Raw genomic sequence first — 19,164 nt, forward strand, 5'->3', positions numbered from 1 at the left:
TGCCCCGCGCCGTGTGAGGTCCCGGTCCCACAGGAGGTCGAGGGACAGGTCGCGGGTACGGAGCAGTCACAGCTCCGGTAGTCGGCACCACTCCTCATGGTCCAAGTCGTCAGGTAAGAAGCATAAGAAGTCGAAGAGACATCATCGCTCTTCTCACTCCCCCCGACGCTCGCGCGATGCGGCTGGGGGTTCGGGTGACACCGCCCACGTGGCTCCTCGGGACTCGCGGGTGCCGCGTCCGGCCCCATACCCTCGGGTCCCTGGGCTGATCGCGACGCCGGAGGAGACTGAGCGTTTCCATATGGCCATGAGGTCCCTTTCTCCTCCGACGGGTTCTGCGGCGCCTTCGGGCCCAGCGAACCCGTCTGGGGGCCCTAGTGAGTTGGGTGCTGCGGCCCCGACGCCTTCGGGCCCGGCGCCGCAGGGCCCCACAATCCCGACACCGCCGGTGCCCTCGGGCCCGGCACCGCAGGGTACATCGGCCCCGGCGCCGTCGGCGCCTTCGGGCCCAGCGCCGCTGGACCCTCCTCGGGCGATGGATCGTCACTGGTGGACCTTACGACCCCCCCGAAGTCGGTCCGTGTGGTGTCCCCTCCGGCGCCGTCCTCGGGCGGCGCCGTCCCCAATGCCTCCTTTTATTCGGTTCCGACGTCGGGACGACGCCTATCGGTGCCGATCTCGACGCCTTTTGGAGATTTTAGCTTCTACGAACCGGCCTCATACACTTACGACCCTGAATCTCAGGAGATGAGGGATGAGGAAGATTGGAAGGGGTCTGAGGACCCTCTGGCCAGGGAGTGCCAGTCTAACATGGGCTGGGCAGGAGACCTTGGGGAGGCCAGTGGCCTGGACACCTCTCCAGAGACTGGATTTGTCTCTCCTCCTACCGTGGCTTCGGAGGAGGGAGCTACCTATGGTGTGGTGTTGACGAGGGCTGCCAAGGCCTTGGGCCTTGAGCTCCCCTTCGCGGCCGCTCCTCACTGAGGTCCTTAAGCCGCAGTCGTGCTCCATGGAGCCTCTGCTGCCGTTTAATGAGGCCTTGACGGACGTTCTTTTGGGCACTTGGTCCAGGCCCGCTATGGGTTCGCCTGTAGATAGGAACGTGGCCAGACGCCACCGCCCGGCTCCGGGCGACCCATGTTTCCTGTCCTCCCACCCCACCCCCGAGAGTCTGGTCATCCAGGCCTCTAATTCCCAGACTGCATTCCCGACGGCCCCGACGGACAGGGAATCCAAGAGGTACGAGAACTATGGCAAGAAGATCTTCTCGTCCCTTAGTTTGGGACTGCGGTCATCCAACACCGCATGCCTCTTGGGCCGCTACACCCACTCTCTGTGGGAGACTGTGGCGGAAGTGCTGCCAGAGTGCCCGTTGGAGGTACGGGCCAAACTCGGGCAAGCCCTTGTGGAGGGCCGGGACGCAGCCAAGTATTTCATCAGGTGTGGGCTGGATACTACCGACTCGCTGGACAGAGCGATGGCTACGACAGTGGCGGTGAGACGCCACACCTGGCTGAGATCCACCAATTATTCGGCAGATGTCCAGAACACTCTTATGGACATGCCCTTCGATGGCCGTCGCCTCTTTGGCGACAAGGCAGACCACGTGCTTGAGCGCTTTAAGAACTCCAGGGCTACGGCCAAGTCCTTGGGCCTCTCGGCCCCGCGCCAGCAAACTGGTGCCTTTTGCTCCTTTCGTGGCCAGGGAAGGGGCGCCACCACACGTGCCGCCAGCCACTCGCCACAGACTGTCGTCCAGCGCGGCGGCGGACGTGGGAACCGCCGCGGAGGCTGTCGGGGAACCAGGCGAAGTCAGCCCACACCTGCCCCCGCGGCATCCAACTCTAAACCCTCCTAGTCCGTGCTTTTCGGCCCATGTGACGCCAGTGGGAGGCAGGGTTCGCCATCACCACTCTCACTGGCGCACTGTCACTTCGGACAGGTGGGTGCTGCAGATCGTCCTGAGGGGCTACTCCCTCCCCTTCGAGACGACTCCTCAAGACATGCCACCACAACACCACCGCGTATCGGGGGATCATTTGCGGCTCCTGCAGGAGGAAGTTTCGGCCCTCTTGGCCAAGGGGGCCAGCGAGCGCGTTCCTGGGCCAGAAGTAGGACGTGGTTGCTACCCCCACTACTTCCTGGTACCCAAGAAGTGCAAAGGGGGCCTACGCCCTATCTTGGATCTGAGGAACGTCAACGGCTTCCTCCGGAAGGAGAAGTTCAAAATGCTGACACTGGCTCAGGTCTTGGCTGCCCTAGACCCAGGAGACTGGATGGTAGCGTTGGACTTGCAGGACGCGTATTTCCACATCCCCGTCCTGCCGGCCCACCGGCGTTACCTGCGGTTCACGGTAGGCCACGAGCACTTTCAGTTTACCGTGCTCCCCTTCGGCCTTACCAGCACCCCACGGGTGTTCACGAAGGTGATGGCGGTGGTCGCAGCTCATCTGCGCAGGGTAGGGGTGTCAGTCTTCCCCTACCTAGACGACTGGTTGTTGAAGGCGGGCTCGCCCCAAACAGTCGTCAGCCACCTCCAGACTACGGCGGATCTCCTGCACCAGCTGGGATTTTCCATCAATGTGCCGAAGTCACACCTGTGCCCCTCTCAGAAGCTCCTTTTCATTGGAGCGGTTCTCGACTCGGCGCAGTTTCGGGTTTACCCGCCCGAACAGCAGGTTCGGGATATACAGGCTCTGATTCCGATCTTCGGACCGTTATCCCGAGTTTCAGTCAGGTTGACGCTGCGGCTTCTGGGGTTGATGGCCTCCTGCATCCTTCTGGTGCATCACGCACGGTGGCGGATGCGGGCTCTGCAGTGGGACCTGAAGTTTCAGTGGGCCCAGCATCAGGGCAACCTGTCCGACCATGTCCTGATCTCGGAGGGCACTGCGAGACAGCTGCAGTGGTGGCTCACGGACCGCGATTGGGTCAACGGCAGATCCCTCTCCCTTCCCCAACCGGAGCACGTAGTTGTGACGGACGCGTCCCTCCAGGGCTGGGGAGGCCACTTGGGAGAGGCGGAGATCAGAGGACTCTGGTCTCCGGCGGAGTCCCGGCTCTATATCAATCTGTTGGAGCTGCGGGCGATTCGTCTGGCACTGAAGGCATTCCTCCCGTCTGTCCGAGGGAGTGCAGTGCAAGTGTTCACGGACAACACCACCGCCATGTGGTACAGACACAAACAGGGCGGAGTGGGGTCGTGGACCCTTTGCCAGGGGGCTCTGCGTCTCTGGCAATGGCTGGAACATCAGGACGTGACTCTGGTGGTTCAACACCTGGCAGGTTCTCTGAACGTCAGGGCGGACAAACTCAGCCGTCGGTGCTCGATGGATCACGTATGGCGTCTGAACTCGGACGTGGCGCAAGGCCTCTTTCTGCGATGGGGAGAGCCTTGGTTAGATCTATTCGCCACTGAAGAGAACGCGCAATGTCATCAGTTCTGCGCGTTGGAATTTCCAAGGCGGCACTCGCTCAGAGACTCTTTTCGTCGCGAGTGGAGCTGCAGTCTGTTGTACACCTTTCCGCCTATACCACTTCTGCCCAGAGTGCTGAAGAAGATCAGGCGCGACCGGGCCCAAGTCATCCTTGTGGCTCCGGACTGGGCACGGAGGTTCTGCTATCCCGAGCTACTCAGTATGTCTGTCGATCCCCCGATTCGTCTGCCCCTCCAGGAGGACCTTCTGTCGCAGCAGCAGGGGACGGTCCTTCACCCGAACCTGTCCAGTCTCCACTTACATGCGTGGAGATTGAGCGGCGGCAGTTGAGGCCATTTGACTTGCCTCCTGAAGTCTGTAATGTCATTCTGGCAGCCAGGCGTCCCTCCACAAAATCTGTATACGCCTGCAGGTGGAACAAATTTGTGGCATGGTGCACAGCAAAGGCTGTGGATCCCATTTCTGCCCCTCTTTCGGAGGTTCTCCTCTTTCTTCTTTCTCTTGCCCAGCAGGGCTCTGCTCTGGGAACTCTGAAGGGCTACCTCTCGGCCATTTCCGCCTTCTTAAGGCTACCTTATCAGCCCTCCTTGTTCAAGTCCCCATTTGTAAATAGGTTTTTGAAGGGCATCACTCATGTTTCCTCCTGTTCCTTTTGTGATGCCTCAGTGGGACTTGAACCTTGTTCTAACTTTTCTGATGTCCGCTCCATTTGAGCCACTTCATAACTGGCCTCTTCGCCTCCTTACTCTGAAGACCGCTTTCCTGGTTGCCATCACCTCTGCCAGGAGAGTGAGTGAGCTCCAGGCCCTTTCTTCTAAGCCTCCTTTCCTTTCAGTCCATCCAGATAAAGTTGGTTGCAGACGTGACCCTCTTTCCTGCCCAAGGTAGTCACAGCCTTCCACATCGGGCAGTCCATCACCTTGCCCACCTTTTTTCCTCCTCCGCATCCCTTGAAAGAGAAAGAGGCTCCACCGTCTGGACCCAAAACGTGCGCTCTCCTTCTATCTGGACCGCACACTCCAGTTCCGGGTGGATGACCAACTCTTTATGGTTACGTGGGCGCTAAGAAGGGACGGGCGGTGCACAAACTAACCATTTCTCGATTGGTCGTCTTGTGCATCAAGGCTTGTTACTCTTTGGCTTGAAAGGACCCTCCTGTGGGCCTTCGTGCTCATTCCACACGGGCCACGGAATCTACTTCTGCCCTGGACCGGTGAGTCCCCTTGCAGGACATCTGTCAGGCAGCTACGTGGGCTTTGCTGCACACATTCGCAAGACACTACTGCCTGGACAGCCAAGTCCGGAGAGATGGCTTTTTCGGCCATTCCGTTCTCCAGGACTTTCTGGTGTGATCATTGGTTCGCAGACCCACCACCGGGGTTGGTATTGCTGGGGTATCTATTCTAAGGTAAGGAATCTCATTCTAACCTGTTTCGTTCAGATGCACAAGTTACTTACCTTTGGTAATGATATATCTGTAAGAAACTGTTGTTAGTATTAGATTCCTTACCGCCCCACCCATCCTCCCCGTTCTGCGAACCGGTATCCAGGGTTAAGGTAATCCCCTTTTAGAGCCCTAGTTTCATGGCACCAGTGTTGGTTTTTATCATGGCTCTGCGTTTCTTGCGCGGAAAAAGCTGTGTATAAGAACGGACGTCAGCGCGCGAGGCGGCATTGAAGTACTTCGGTGACGTCATCCCGGCGCCTGTGACGCCGACGACAGACGCGGAGCCGCAAATAGACGCCTACCGACGCGCAAGGTTACTGCTAAAAGAAAAGTTTCCGGATCTAGTCTGACGCCTGGGGGTATTCTAAGGTAAGGAATCTAATACTAACTACTGTTTCTCACAAATATATCGTTACTGAAGGTAAGTAACTTGTGCTACAGTTACCTTAATGTGATCTTTCAAATGATATTTCAAGATTATATGGTAAAACAACTGCAAGCTCTTATCCCATCCGCTGCACACCAATGTGAGAAGTTACCCTGGCATATGATGTCCACTAGTTCTAGTGGGCACCTTGCACCAGTCTAATCGATCCTTATTGATGGTGGTTTTAAACTCAACCTTATACAAAGCTATCCTAGTGGTAGCATGTGTAGGAGAGTAGGGTCTGCAATCCTATGATCACCCAGATTTTTTGCTTTTGTTTCACTGGTTTACGACTTTCTCTGGCTGTGGGCCTGCCAATCAGACCCACAGCCTAGCTGTTCTCTCACTAAATTGACATGTGTACCTTAGGTGCATTCTCCAATTGGTACTGGGCCACCTTATCAGACCCTGTAACTCAGGGCATAGGTGTACCCAGGGCCTACCAGGGGCTGAAGCATGTATTATGCCACCCCTGGCTGGCCATCTAAATCTGACACAACTGGCTGCACGACAACTGGGGCAAGGTGGTGTAATCACCCTTTGCTTTAGATATAGTATACCTATATCTAACCCTAAAAATGGACACACAGATTCCTATCAGGCACTCCTATGGCAGGCCTTGACAATCCTGAAGGCAGAGTGCTTGGAATCGTGTGAGATGGTGCTCTGGCATGAGCTGAGCCCTTTTGAAGCTTGTGGAACCAAGTCCTAATAGCTGTTCCATGATAACGCATACCATATACTCTTAAGTGCATTATAATCCTCGCGGTTAAATGCTATCTTTGGTATTGCTTTATCAAAACATGTCGAGTAAGGTGTCATACGAATTGGAATACTAACCCCTCGCCGATTCTGGCGACGGGGTTAGCATTCCACCCTTCTAGAGGGACACGACATGTATGTAACTGTGAACCCCGGTTAAAGTTAACTCAAGCCTCAGCTCCACAAAATGGATGCTGCCACCACAGACACGAGTCTGACCTCCTGCTGCTGGGAGTCCTTCCAGCGAGGAGAGCTTGGACAAAGGGTTTCCGTTCAGGGGCGGTGCTAGCACCATCCCAGACAGGGTTTTGTGTATCCTGTTTAGGCAGGGCTTTACAGGAAGGTGACTGCAAGTGGCACCCCGGTGCTCACTGCGCATCTGCCGGCTAGAACCAGTTCCAGGGGCACACCAGCCCCTGGCCTGGGGAAAGTCCGGCATGGGAGAGGGGTGTAACCACCCCCCTTCCTGGTCCCATTCCTAGGGCAGGACCTAGTCGCGTACCCACCCCTTTCTTTAGGATAAAGGCAGGAGCGGGACCCTTCCAAATTAGATCATCTTTGAATCAAGAAACTACTTTCTACGAAAGGAACTCTCGACTTCTTCTCAAGATTTCTCCCTTGTGGCTAAGGAGTAGTCACCCTGCATCCGCAGGCACCATCAAAGAACTCTGCGGTTTGCTGCACGTCCTTCCTCAGGAATCCGACCGACCAGCACGACGAGACCCGGCTTCCCTGGCACCTCTGACCTCTACCTACCTCTACAGCTAAGCTGAGAACCGTAGGTGCGACGAGACCTCGAGGGACCGGCCATCATCAGAACTGCACAACTTCTATCCAGCACGACCGCCGAGGGATCCTCTGGTGAGTGCTTTGGGGTCCGAGAAGCCCAGACCCTGAGCAGCTCCAGCACCGAAGTCCAGCCCCCCAGCATCTCCAAGATCTGCGTGGGGCCCTTCTGCTTTTTGGCTGCTCACCGCGTTGTCTGGCTACTAGCCCGCTGGCTCGTGGCCTTCCCGACGACGATCAACGACGACAACACTGCTGGTCTGGTTGCTCCAGACTGGCCCTTGCTCCCTTCCAAAAGAGGAGCACCCCGGACCCTCCTGGTCCACTCCAGACGCCATTTTAGGTCCACTGCGTGGGCTTGAATTTGCCAAGACTTGTTGCCCCAATCCTGGGTCCAGCGACGTCGACAGCATCAACCATCGTGGGACAGCTCGCACCTCCATCCTGGTCGCCGACAACGCCTCCTGGTCCGTGAGACTGCAGAGCCCAGCGTCGCCCACTCACCTGGTCGAGGTGACTTCGCCCGGTGCCATCCTGGTGCCCACACAATCACTGGCTAGTGATTAAGAACTTGGTCCCCTCTGCTTTCAGGTGTCATCCATCTTCGATCCAGGCTTGGATCACTCGAACAATCTTCACTGGTCGCCTGCCAGCAACTTCTTTCTTCAGGCTCCTGGTTTGTCAACGAGGATCCCCGATGTCTTTTCAGACCTATGCAGCTGCAGCCCCTGGGCTAGGTAACTTCGGCATTTCGGTGCCCCAGCATAGCCTCACTATCCAAGGGTCCAGATCCACTTTCGTTTTCGATCTACCTAGTCGGGTTCGCCCGAGAACACTAACTTTGCCTTTACTAGCTCCCATAGACTTTGTCCCGCATCCCGCGTGAGAATGCCCACTCTGCACCCGAGTCCCCTAGGCCTCCTACTAGTAATCTGAAGGTTCAGTAACGTAGTCCTAGCGATTCCAAAGCCTATTAGTACAGTACTTACCTGCTAGTAATTTCGCATTCCACTTTCAGAGTATATGGTTTTTCGTGCCCCTCGGGCATTTGTGTAAATTGTGCAACTTGAAGTATTTTCATAAGAGTTTTGTTGTGTGCTTAGTACCCTGTCCTCATAAAGAGTACAGGGCTGTTGTGATCTAAATAAATACACTGTTTATTTTCATAACACTTGTGTGGTGTCCTTTCACTTGGTGTTCAAGGGGTATATGTGATGGTATAACAGCTGGCTTAACACGCCCTCTAGAGTTTAGCCCGAAGACTGCTCGTATCCACGCTACTAGGATAGCTGGTCTATAAGGTTGACTTACAACCAATCACCATAAGGGTTGTTTGGACTGATACAAAGTGCTCACTAGAATAGTGAACATTATATATCAGGCCAACTTCTCACAGCATGTACCAGCAGTCAATAGGCTAAGACTTCAGAGAGCATGTGAAGCTAGTAGTATTACCAATTATAATCCCTTGAATACCAAATGAAAGGACACCACTCAAGGTATATATCAAATATATATGTATTTATTCTAACCACAAACCCTCTGCACTCTTTATGAGGTCAGAGGTAAAAGCGCAAAACAAGTTACTTAATTAGCATACGATAATTTGCACAAATACAGTTTTGCCCTAGTGACCTCACAAACCATATACTAAAATACTGGTATAAGAACCATGTCTGGAATAGAAAGTAGGTACAAAAGGGGGTGGTGATGGATGGAGCATCTGAACCAATCAAACACTCACACCCGTTCAAAAGATCTGGGTTTGATCCATCACCATTCTTTAGCCCACTCTGCCACCCCAGTTCAGACATGGCTATATGCAAATCAGTCTGACCCTGTGCCTCATGGGAACAGTCCAGCCCGAAGTGTGGAGAAGTGTGGCTCACTGGTTAGAGCAGGCAGACCCTGAAGCAGAGGTCCGACCCGGGACCAGGGTTCAATTCCCGACGCGGCAGGGTCTTGAGCTCAAATGTCCACGGACTCGATAATTCACGCTACGGTGCCTGGCCTAATCATGGGTTCACACTCTGCAACTCTGGGCATTAAGCTTGCTTAATCTCCACAACCGCCCCACCCCCGCGGCGGGATGCCTGGCTTTCACCTTGGGGATGCCCTGTAGGGGCTATCTCACAGGGAAAAGCCAGGACGGGTTCCCAAGGCAAGCGCCGAGATACCTCCCCGGTGATTCGAGCGCTTTATAAGAACATACAAAAAAAAAATAAAAACTGCCAAGCCATGCCTTCCCTGGACCGGAAACAAGCTTCCAAGGACCGGTTTCTGGCATTCCAGCCGTCTTCCGTCCGGCTTGCTTGAATCCAGTGGCAAAGTGAGCAAGGGACTCATGTCTGAGCATACCCTGCCACACTTATGGCGGCCAAAGCGGTACAAAAGGGGGTGGTGATGGACGGAGCATCTGAACCAATCAAACACTCACACCCAGTCAAAAGATCTGGGTTTGATCCATCACTGTTCTTTAGCCCACTCTGCCACCCCAGTTCAGACATAGCTATATGCAAATCAGTCTGACCCTGTGCCTCATGGGAACAGTCCTGCCCGAACTGCCAAGCCATGCCTTCCCTGGACCGGAAACAAGCTTCCGAGGACCGGTTTCTGGCATTCCAGCTGTCTTCAGCCCGGCTTGCTTGAATCCAGTGGCAAAGTGAGCAAGGGAATAGAAAGTAGGCCTAGGGCCTCGGGAATCGCTGGGGCTACTCTAAACAACCACGGGTTGGGAAGTAGGAGGCCCATAGGAGACGCGGGCAGTGTCTAAACACATCCGCGAGTTACCATTGACTTTCTATGGGAAACAAAGAAGTTACAAAGTTACTGTTTAAGGGCACTTCCGGATGGACTACGACAAAACCCCTTAGACTAGGACACTTCGAGAGTCAAGACCCACGGGAGCACCGGAGTACTCTTGTTACCTCACCCAGGGAAGCCGGGTGCATAGGTGCCTTTTGGTGTCGGGTTTCGTCGTCGTTTTCAATAGAGATCTGCAAGGAAGTGGTGCAGGCGACCAGAGGAAAAGAGTCCGGGTGGATCCAAGGTTGGATCGAAGATCTGAAGAACCTAAAAGCAGAAGGGACAGAGTCTGGGTCAATAGCCAGTGACCAGGAAGGAACCAGGCGATGTTGCGTTGATCTCAGTTGATGAGGTGAAGCATGTCTCTGCAGCCACGAGGTCCAGGAGGTGTGGACTACGTCCAGGAGCTGGATTCGAGCTGTCCCACGAAGGATCTAGTTGACTGCGGTGTCGGTATCCGGATTGAACCCAACAAGCCTTGGCTAACGCAATCCACGCCGGAGATGAAGATTGGCTTTGGTGCAGACCAGCAAGGTTTGTGGTGCTTCTCCTCTGCAGGGAAGCTGGAGCAATCCTGGAGCAATCAGGAAAGCAAGTTAAATTCAAAAGGAAGTCTTCCGGAACTCACTAGCCAACGGACTAGGAACCGGGAAGACGGGTCGAGCTGAAATGCAAGAGCAGGCCCCACGCGGCACTCATGGAGTGTGGAGGGCTGAGCTTCGGTGGAAATGGTGCTCAGGTCTGGGGCTTCTCGTACCCCAATGCACAACTGCAAGTTTCCTCAGGAGTCAATGCAGTTAGCAAAATGCAAGATGTCCAGGAGTTCCGGTCACACGTCTCTCGTGTCCGCCACTGGTCTCAGCTTTGCTGGGATCGTCAAGCAGGGTCAGAGATGTCTTGAAGTCCGTGTCCTGTGTCGCAGAGTCTTCGAGTTCTGGCGGGAGCCTTGACAATGCAGACCGGCAAGTTACTGGTGGTGCCTGTTTGCACAGGGTGGTCACTCCTTGACCCCAAGGGAGATGTCTTCTGGTCGAAATAGAACGCCGAAGGTCCAGGATATGTGTTTCAAAGTTTCGTCCAGGATAATCTAATCTCCTATCTAATCTCCTAGGGACACAGCTCCTATACTTATACCAAGTAAAAGGGTTGGATTACCTGCTAGGTCCCTTCTGTGGGTGGACCTGGGAAGGGGGTGGTTACACCCGTTTCCCTTTGTCCAGCTTCACGCCAGAGCGGGGCTGGAGATAGGAGTGACTCATAGTTGTATATGTATCTATATATAAGGTAGATATAGATATACTATTTTTAAGTGACGGGTGATTACACCACCTTACCCAGGCTGTGTGAACAGACCTGTGGTGTCAGTTTGGAGGGCCAGCCAGGAGTGGCATAATACATGCTGCAGCCCCTGGTAGGCCTTGGATGCACCTATGCCCTGGGTGTAAGAGAGCAGGGTCTGCTTCCTATGGTCACCCCCACTTTTTGCTGTGATTTTCTGTTTTTTCGAGTTTAGCCTGCTAATCAGACCCACAGCCCAGCTGTTCTCTCTCTAAATTGATACCATGTACTTTAGGTACATACCTGATTGGGTATTGGGTCACCTCTGTGAGCCCTTGTAGAATGTACCATAGGTACCCAGGGCATAGGTGCATCCAAGGCCTACCAGGTGCTGCAGCATGTATTATGCCACCCCTGGCTCTCCCTCCAAACTGTCACCACTGGCTGATCACTCAGCTTGGGTAAGGTGGTGTAATCACCCCTTACTTAGATATAGTATACCTATATCTATCTATTCATATAGACACATATGCACCTATAAGTCACTCCTATGGTAGGCCTCGACAATCCTGGAGGCAGAGTGTTTAGTTTTATGTGAGCGGGGGCCCTAGCATTAGCTGAACCCCTCTGCAGCTTTTGGAACCATCTCCTTATAGCTGTTCTATGATATAGCCATACCATATACTCTTAAGTGCATTATAATCCTCGCGGTTAATGCTAAATTTGGTTTGGCTTTATCGAAATATGTTGTGTAATGTGTCAAACACTTTGGAATACTACCCCACCCACCAGTTCTGGTGGCGGCGGTAGCATTCCACCCTTCTGGAGGGAGAAGACATATAGTTACTGCTTTACCCGGTTAAAGTTAAACAGAGCCTCAGCATCACAAAATGGATGCTGCTGCCACAGACACGAGTCTGACCTCCTGCTGCTGGACGAAACTCCGGCAGGGGAGGCCTGGACAATAGATTTCCTGTCCAGGGAGGTGCTAGCACCTCCCCAGACAGGGTTTTGTGTATAGGGGCAGGGAGGGCTGCATCAGCTGATGGTTTTTGAGACACTGCCTGGGGCACACAAGGTGCTCCATGCATAGCCCGGTTCAAACCAATGGCTGTGGCACTCCAGCCCGCTCTGGCGCAAAACTGGACAAAGGAAAAGGGGTGTAACTACCCCCTTCCCAGGTCCACCCATTGAAGGGACCTAGCAGGTAATCCAGCCCCTTAACTCAGTACAAGTATAGAAGCTGTGTCCCCAGAAGTTTGAATTATCCTGGAACGAAACTTTGATACAGAACTCTTGGACCTTCGACATTCTATTCGGACTAGAAGACGGAAGACGTCTCCCTTGTGGTAAAGGAATGACCACCCTGTGCAAACAGGCACCACCAGTAACTTGCCTGTCTGCTTTGTCGACGCTCCCGCCGGAACCCGAAGACTCAGCGACACAGGAACTGGACTCTCAAACTTCTGACTCCGACCCACATTCACAGCAATGCTGAGACCCGTGGCGGACACGACAGACGTGGGACTGGACATCCTGCATTTTGCTAACTGCATCGACTCCTGAGGTAACTCGCAGTTGTGCATTGGTGTACGAGAAGCCCCAGATCCGAGTACCTTTTGCACCGAAGCTCAGCCCTCCACACTCCACGAGTGCCGCGTGGGGCCCGCTCTTGCATTTCCGCTCGACACTTCTTCTCGGTTGCTAGCCCGTTGGCTAGTGAGCCTCCTGAAGACATTTCTTTGAAACCAAACTGCTTTCCTGGTTGCCCCAGGCTTGCTCCAGCTTCCCTCCAAAGGAGAAGCTCCCCAGACCCTGCTGGTCTGACTCAAAGCCAATATTCACTTCCTGCGTGGATTGCGGTTACCAAGGCTTGTTGGGTCCAGTCCGGATACAGACACCGCAGTCGACTAGATCCTTCGTGGGCGGGCTCAAATCCATCTCTTGGTCGTCGTCGACGCCTCCTGGTCCTTGTGGCTGCAGAGACAAGCTTCACCTCTTCACCTCAATCAACTTGATATCGCCTGGTTCTTTCCTGGTTACTGGCTAGTGACCCAGACTCTGTCCCCTCTGCTTTCAAGTTCTTCTCATCTCCGATCCACCCGGACACTTTTCCTCTGGTCACCTGCAGCACTTCTTTGCAGATCTCAATAGGAAACACAGACGAAACCCGACATGAAAAGACACCTATGCACCCGGCTTCCCTGGGTGTGACTTGAGTACTCCGGTGCTTCTGTGGGTGTTGACTCTCGAAGTGTCCGAGTTTAAAGGGGTTTTACCGCAGTCCATCCGGAAGTGCTCTTAATCAGTAACTTTGTAACTTCTTTGTTCTCCATTATAAGTCCATGGTAACTAGCTACTGGGTTTAGACACTGCACGCGTCTCCCGTGGGTCTCCTACTTCCTAACCTTTGGTTGTCTAGTGTAGCCCCAGCGATGCCCTAGGCCTATTCACTATTCCTGAAGTGGTTCTTATACCACTTACTTAGTATATGGTTTGTGAGGCCCCTAGGGCAGAATTTTATTTGTGCAACTTATAGTATGCTTAGTGAGTAACTTGTGATGTATTTCGATCTCTGACCTCATGAATAGTTCAGAGGGGTTGTGTTAGAAATAAATACTTATATATATTTGATATATACTTTGTGTTGTTTCCTTTTATTTGGTACTCAAGGGATTATAATTGGTAAAACAGCTTGCTCTCTCTGAAGTTTTAGCCTAAGACTGCTGGTCCATGCTACCACTAGGATAGCTTGTCTATAAGGTTGACTTTACAACCACCATCAATAAGGGTTGTTTAGACTGGTGCAAGGTGCCCACTAGAATAGTGGACATCATATGCCAGGCTAACTTCTCACAGTCCACCCCAATCAAACAGAATTTCCAAAGGCCAACACTGTCACCCCTAGGGGTGTCTGAGCGCTGTGTCTTCGTCGAAGATCCACATCTTGAGTCTCTCCCTGAAGTGTGCCACTGAGGGGGCTGTACGGACCTTGGGTAGGGTTCATTCCAGGTCTTTGCAGCAATGGAGTGGCCACCGCTGCAACGGATGTGGGGGGGGGGGGGGGTGAGTGTGAGGGCAAGGTAAGAGGAGTAGAGGTGTCTAGTCGGTTGGTGGAAGTTCAGTCCATCAAAGTAGGCAAGTCCTAGGTCATGGAGGGCTTTGTAGGCATGAATGAGGATTTTGAACTGGCATCTTTTTTGAATGGTGAGCCAGTGGTGGTCTCTCAGATGGGGGGGGAGTGGGGGTGTGTGATACGAGTTTGTTTAGGGAGGTCCTGGGTGAGTCTGGCTGCAGTGTTCTGTATAGTCTCAAGTCTTGGGAGGAGCTGGGTGGAGATGTCAGTGGAGTTCAGGAGAAATCTTACTGTACTATGGTTGAGGTAATGATTTCTAACTCTCCTTTCTGTTTCGGGACCAGTAACCTAGAGGTATTGGACAAGCCCAGTAATGAAAAGTTGCCTTGGCCCTACTGCAAGGACAGCTGACCAGCTGCTCAGGAGTGCAGGACGTGCCCTTACTTGAGGAAGATGCTACTGAGAAGATAACGGGCTGCAAATGAGCCTTCGCAAGATAACTTGACAACACTGCTAATAACCTATGTAGAGGACCGCACCATAGTGTTATGGATAAGGCTTGGGGTCCTTCATATGTCCTCAAAATTGAAGTAGCGCTGTTTTAACTAAAACTGTGTCCCTATGAAACACTCCTTTGGGGTGGAGCCCCTTCCTTTTCAACACAATAAAGGTACACAAGATTCAAACCATATTCTTTGTGTTCTCCACATATATTTTAAACCATGTTGTGCCACATAGGTATTCAGAAATGTGGTTTTCACAAATGAATTTGTTGATCTAGTTCAAAATGCTTATTTGGATGCATAAATACAACTTGCTTCAGATCCTGATTTAGGATACATGGTCCCAATGCATTTCGGGATCCAGCCCTTCATCCGGGTTTAAAATATATGTGGAGAACACAAAGAATATAGTTTGAATCTTGTGTACCTTTATTGTGTTGAAAAGGAAGGGGTTCCACCCCAAAGGAGTGCTTCATGGGGACACTGTTTTAGTCAAAACAGCGCTTCTTCAATTTTGAGTTCCATTCGACTCCCTTTGGTCAGAGGGGGATACCCATCAGCACCCAACCGTGAACAAGCAGTTCACCTTTTAAATGCCTTTGGATTATCTAGAATAACATTGTGTGCCACATAGGCCTGAGCATCTCATGGCCTTCATATGTCCCCATCACATACATCTGAACTGGATGGTGTCACAGAGGGTGGGCATTTTAGGGGCAACCTCAACGTAGTGAGTTCTAAAGCCAGGATTTATGCAGGCACTGAAGATTAGGAAGGTACTTACAAAGTCCCTGAAGAGACTGCACGAGCATGAGGACTTCTGATGGATCCTTCTGACCACAGAGTCCTCACTTTGTGAGCATTTCCTAAGCATCGGACTGGTTCCAGAACTTTTGAAGCAGTACTCTTACCCACCAATAGGTGGTGTGTGGCTCCGCGTCAATGACGCGGTGTGGCTTCCACTCAAGAAGTGACCAGCAGAGCCACATATAAGTGCTACCTATGCACTCTGCCAGTTCCTTTGTTTCTGCACCTTAAGAAGTGGATCTGGGACGTCTCCTTGGTCTTCAATACTCCTTTTTCAACTACATTTTCTAGTGTTCAATGGAAAATGTCACCCCCCTAAGACAACAGGGTTCAAACTACATAGGGGCTGTTGCAAACAGATATCTGTGACGGAGCATTACAAAGCCTGTCTTTGGTGCCCGGGATTGGAGCACAATTCCGGGACCTGTGAATACTGTGCCCAGATAAATCCGAAGACCTTATTGACCTTGAGGCGAGGATTTGTCACCAAACATAAATATTGTATTCGTAGTGACCGGTCAAAAGTAAGTGGTGGTGAAAGTCCTTGGGTAAGTCCAAGAAATAGCATAAGAAGCTGAAGGAGGAGTTGTTTACTTCCTGCCACTCTCGACCTTCAGAGAGGATGTGAGGGTGTCAACATGCCTCCCGATCTTGCTCCCTATCTACATTGGAGCTAATTCAGAATCTAGTCTCGCTTCCGTCTGAGTTTCCAGGTACATCACAGTCAGTAGAGGTCAACAGAGAGGCAATGCTGCACATTTTTTGCATTTTACTGGTTCTCTCTCTGGCCTCTTTATGCCGAAAGGATCCGCAGGGGCCTCCAGTCAGACTTCTGCAGGCGGGTTCGCCCTCCGCACTGCCTGTGCCCATCAGACCTCCATAGGGCCTATCAGCTAACCAATGCGATTTCTTCCATATGGTCTGGACCTGCCCTGGTTAAGTATTGGTCTGACATACTTCCCCCTCTCGCTCTAGAATAATAAAAGAAACAGCACTTGACAATTCTCCCTGCATCGCACTCCTAGGTATCTTAGACAACAGAGGTAGGTGTGGGGGGAAACGTGCACTGATGAGGATTGGCACAACGTTAAGCTAACAGAACATTGCTCGATACTGGAAGTGTCCCGACGGCCACTGCAGAATGCCGGGCAGCAGTGGACTTTTGGCAAAAGTTAAGGAAGCCATCAACAAAGCAAGGGATTTGCCACATATGCGTCATAAGATCTGTGGGAAATGGTTGAACTGCTATAAATGTATTGCGGATTGATGTAATGTGACGCATAGTATTGTCTTTTCTAGATCAATTCACGATATCTTGATTGCACTGTGTATTTGCACATGTTTGATTAACAATAACATTTACTTATAAAAATAAAGATCTCTTGTAATTTATGCTAGGTTTGAACCTACTTTAGAGATGCACTTGACCATGATAACCAATTGTTTATGATACTTTACATCATTTATGAAGGAAATCTGCTTATTTCAAGAAAAGTATTTTCAATGGGGTTACATTCTTAGCTATACACTCTTTAAATGAACGGGTGCTGATTTCTGCACAATGATCACTGTGTAACATTCTTAACTTTACTAGAATGACATGGGTTTATAATTTAAAATATAATAAATGCACTATGATTTATACCTGAAAGAGCGCTATATAAGTGCTGCCTCTTTCTGAATATTTTATTGAGGTTTTCATGTTCAGGCAGCTAGCGTAGACATATTGTGAACAGCATGTCGAAATAATAATTCTATTACAAGGCTAACTTTATAAAATTCTCTTGCAATTGAATAGAAATGTTGTATGCGGGAAGCATGCCACATAACTGTGAATGGCAAGTAAGCTTATGTTTCTGAACTGTTATATCTCAGCATTTTATTTCACTCGTGCTTACTGCTAATATTTTGCTTTTTTTTTTTTTTAATCAGAGTGTAGCAAATCCTGATCCATGCCCTACGCTGAGACTACAGACGTTCTCTAGCAAGCATTCCTTTGCAGGTAATCATTGTTTGACATTGATTAAGAATAGCACTAATCCTAAACAGCATGTTTTAAACTTCGGATGTTTAATTTAAGGTTCTCCTGTTTAGTCTCAAGGTTAGTGTGTCCAGCCTAGGATGTAACATGGCGTTCTACAGCTTGTCAATTTGAACATTGGTGTTTTAGCGGTGCTAGACTGCTTAAAAATGCAGCATCTTTAAAGAAGGTATAGTGCAAGTGTAAGAGTCATTTTAGTACATATGACACGCTAGCGTAGGAAGCCTTTTTTTTTTTTTATTTACCGGAGGTTTATATAGCGCAAACTAGACCCGAAGGTATCAAAGCGCTTTACACTAGCACCAGTTACCTTACAGAGGGACACATTCATTTTCTGTTAGGCGCGAGGAGTGATTTACCCAGAATCATCTGCCGAGACTCGAACCCTGTTCCCCTGTACCGAAGGTGACCGCCCTTGCCGGTAGGCCACATTCTCTCCCCACTTTTATTTTCTATGAGATCAAAAAAGTGAACCTGTTCTTCCCAATGATGTAGAGCATCTCTAAACAATAAGCTCCAAATGCTTAAGTGCTGACTTTTTTTTTTCATTAACGTCTGTTTATTGTTTTTTGGTAATACAAAAACAACTCAAAACATCGAACTCTAGCACAGTGTAGTGGCAGAGGTTAACCCCATGAGTAACAGACATCGCATCTGATAGAGACTACTAGCCACAGATTCCTTAACTTAGAATTATCCCCAGGCGTGAGACTGGATCCGGAAAACTGCATCTCTGCATGCCGGGGGCGGTATCCCATGACTCCGCCCTGACGTCGTCTGCGGGCGTGACGTCCACAAGTTCAAGTTCAGTAATTTGTATAGCGCACTACTCACCCAGAGGGTCTCAAGGCGCTTGAGTGAGGGTGGGTGTATTATTTATCGAATAGCCATGTTTTTAGTTGCTTTCTGAAGGAGAGGTGGTTCTGTGTGAGGCGGAGGTGAGTGGGGAGAGAATTCCAGGTCCTGGCCGCCAAATAGGAGAAAGATCTTCCTCCCATGGTGGATCTATTGATGCGCGGGATTGTGGCGAGGGCTTGATTGGATGAACGTAGTTGTCGGGTGGGTGTGTAGAAGGATAGACGTTTGTTGAGGCATTCGGGTCTAAAGTCGTAGAGGGCCTTGTGTGCGTGGAAGAGGAGACTGAACGTTATTCTCTTGTTGACGGGAAGCCAGTGGAGATCTTTCAGATGACCGGAAATGTGATCTTGTGATGGGGGATGTCCAATATGAGTCTGGCTGAGGCGTTTTGGATGCGTTGGAGTTTTTTCTGTAGTTTGGCTGTGGTTCCGGCGTAGAGGGTGTTTCCATAATCCAGTCGGCTGGTAACTAGTGCGTGGGTGACTGTCTTTCTTGTTTCGGTGGGGATCCAGCGGATGATTTCACACAAGCCCCACCGTGGCGCGCCAACATCAGCTTTTTCTCTTTTCCGCGTGCAATGCGGATCTGGATCATGTCCTGGCTTGTTTTCAGGCCTTCTTTTCACGCTTTGCGTTGAGAAACAGTGTGCAAATGCCTTCTGGCTTCAAGACGTGTCCTACTTGTGCACGTCAGATGTCAGCGCCGGACCCTCATCCTATCTGTATGTGGCGTTTGGGCGAGCACCATGACTCTAAGTACTGCGACGCTTGTCAGCACCTTAAACTGAAGTCCCGGCGGGGGCGCCGAATGAATTTGCCGTCAGCCCGCTTGTCCAGGTCGGTGTCGTCCCAGTGTCCGTCCCCTGCCATGGAAGCCAGGAGCGGCCGATTCAGACTGCAGCATCGCCCTTCGTCACGGCCTCAAGGGCGTTGCTCGC

At 51.4% G+C, this 19,164-nt stretch overlaps 1 protein-coding gene across 3 annotated transcripts in view; it reads left to right on the forward strand.

Annotated features, from left to right (window-relative positions):
• Positions 1-19,164, forward strand: part of GTF3C1 (general transcription factor IIIC subunit 1) — a 2,762,707-nt gene that overhangs the window by 1,872,147 nt on the left and 871,396 nt on the right. For all 3 annotated transcript variants that reach the window (XM_086940909.1, XM_086940911.1, XM_086940910.1), the window contains one exon: positions 17,261-17,330. In XM_086940909.1, coding sequence (XP_086797035.1) covers positions 17,261-17,330 — 70 coding nt within the window. The remainder of the gene's footprint in view (positions 1-17,260; positions 17,331-19,164) is intronic.

This window comes from Lissotriton vulgaris, chromosome 10, assembly GCF_964263255.1.
Source record: "Lissotriton vulgaris chromosome 10, aLisVul1.2, whole genome shotgun sequence".
Classification (NCBI taxonomy): domain Eukaryota; kingdom Metazoa; phylum Chordata; class Amphibia; order Caudata; family Salamandridae; genus Lissotriton; species Lissotriton vulgaris.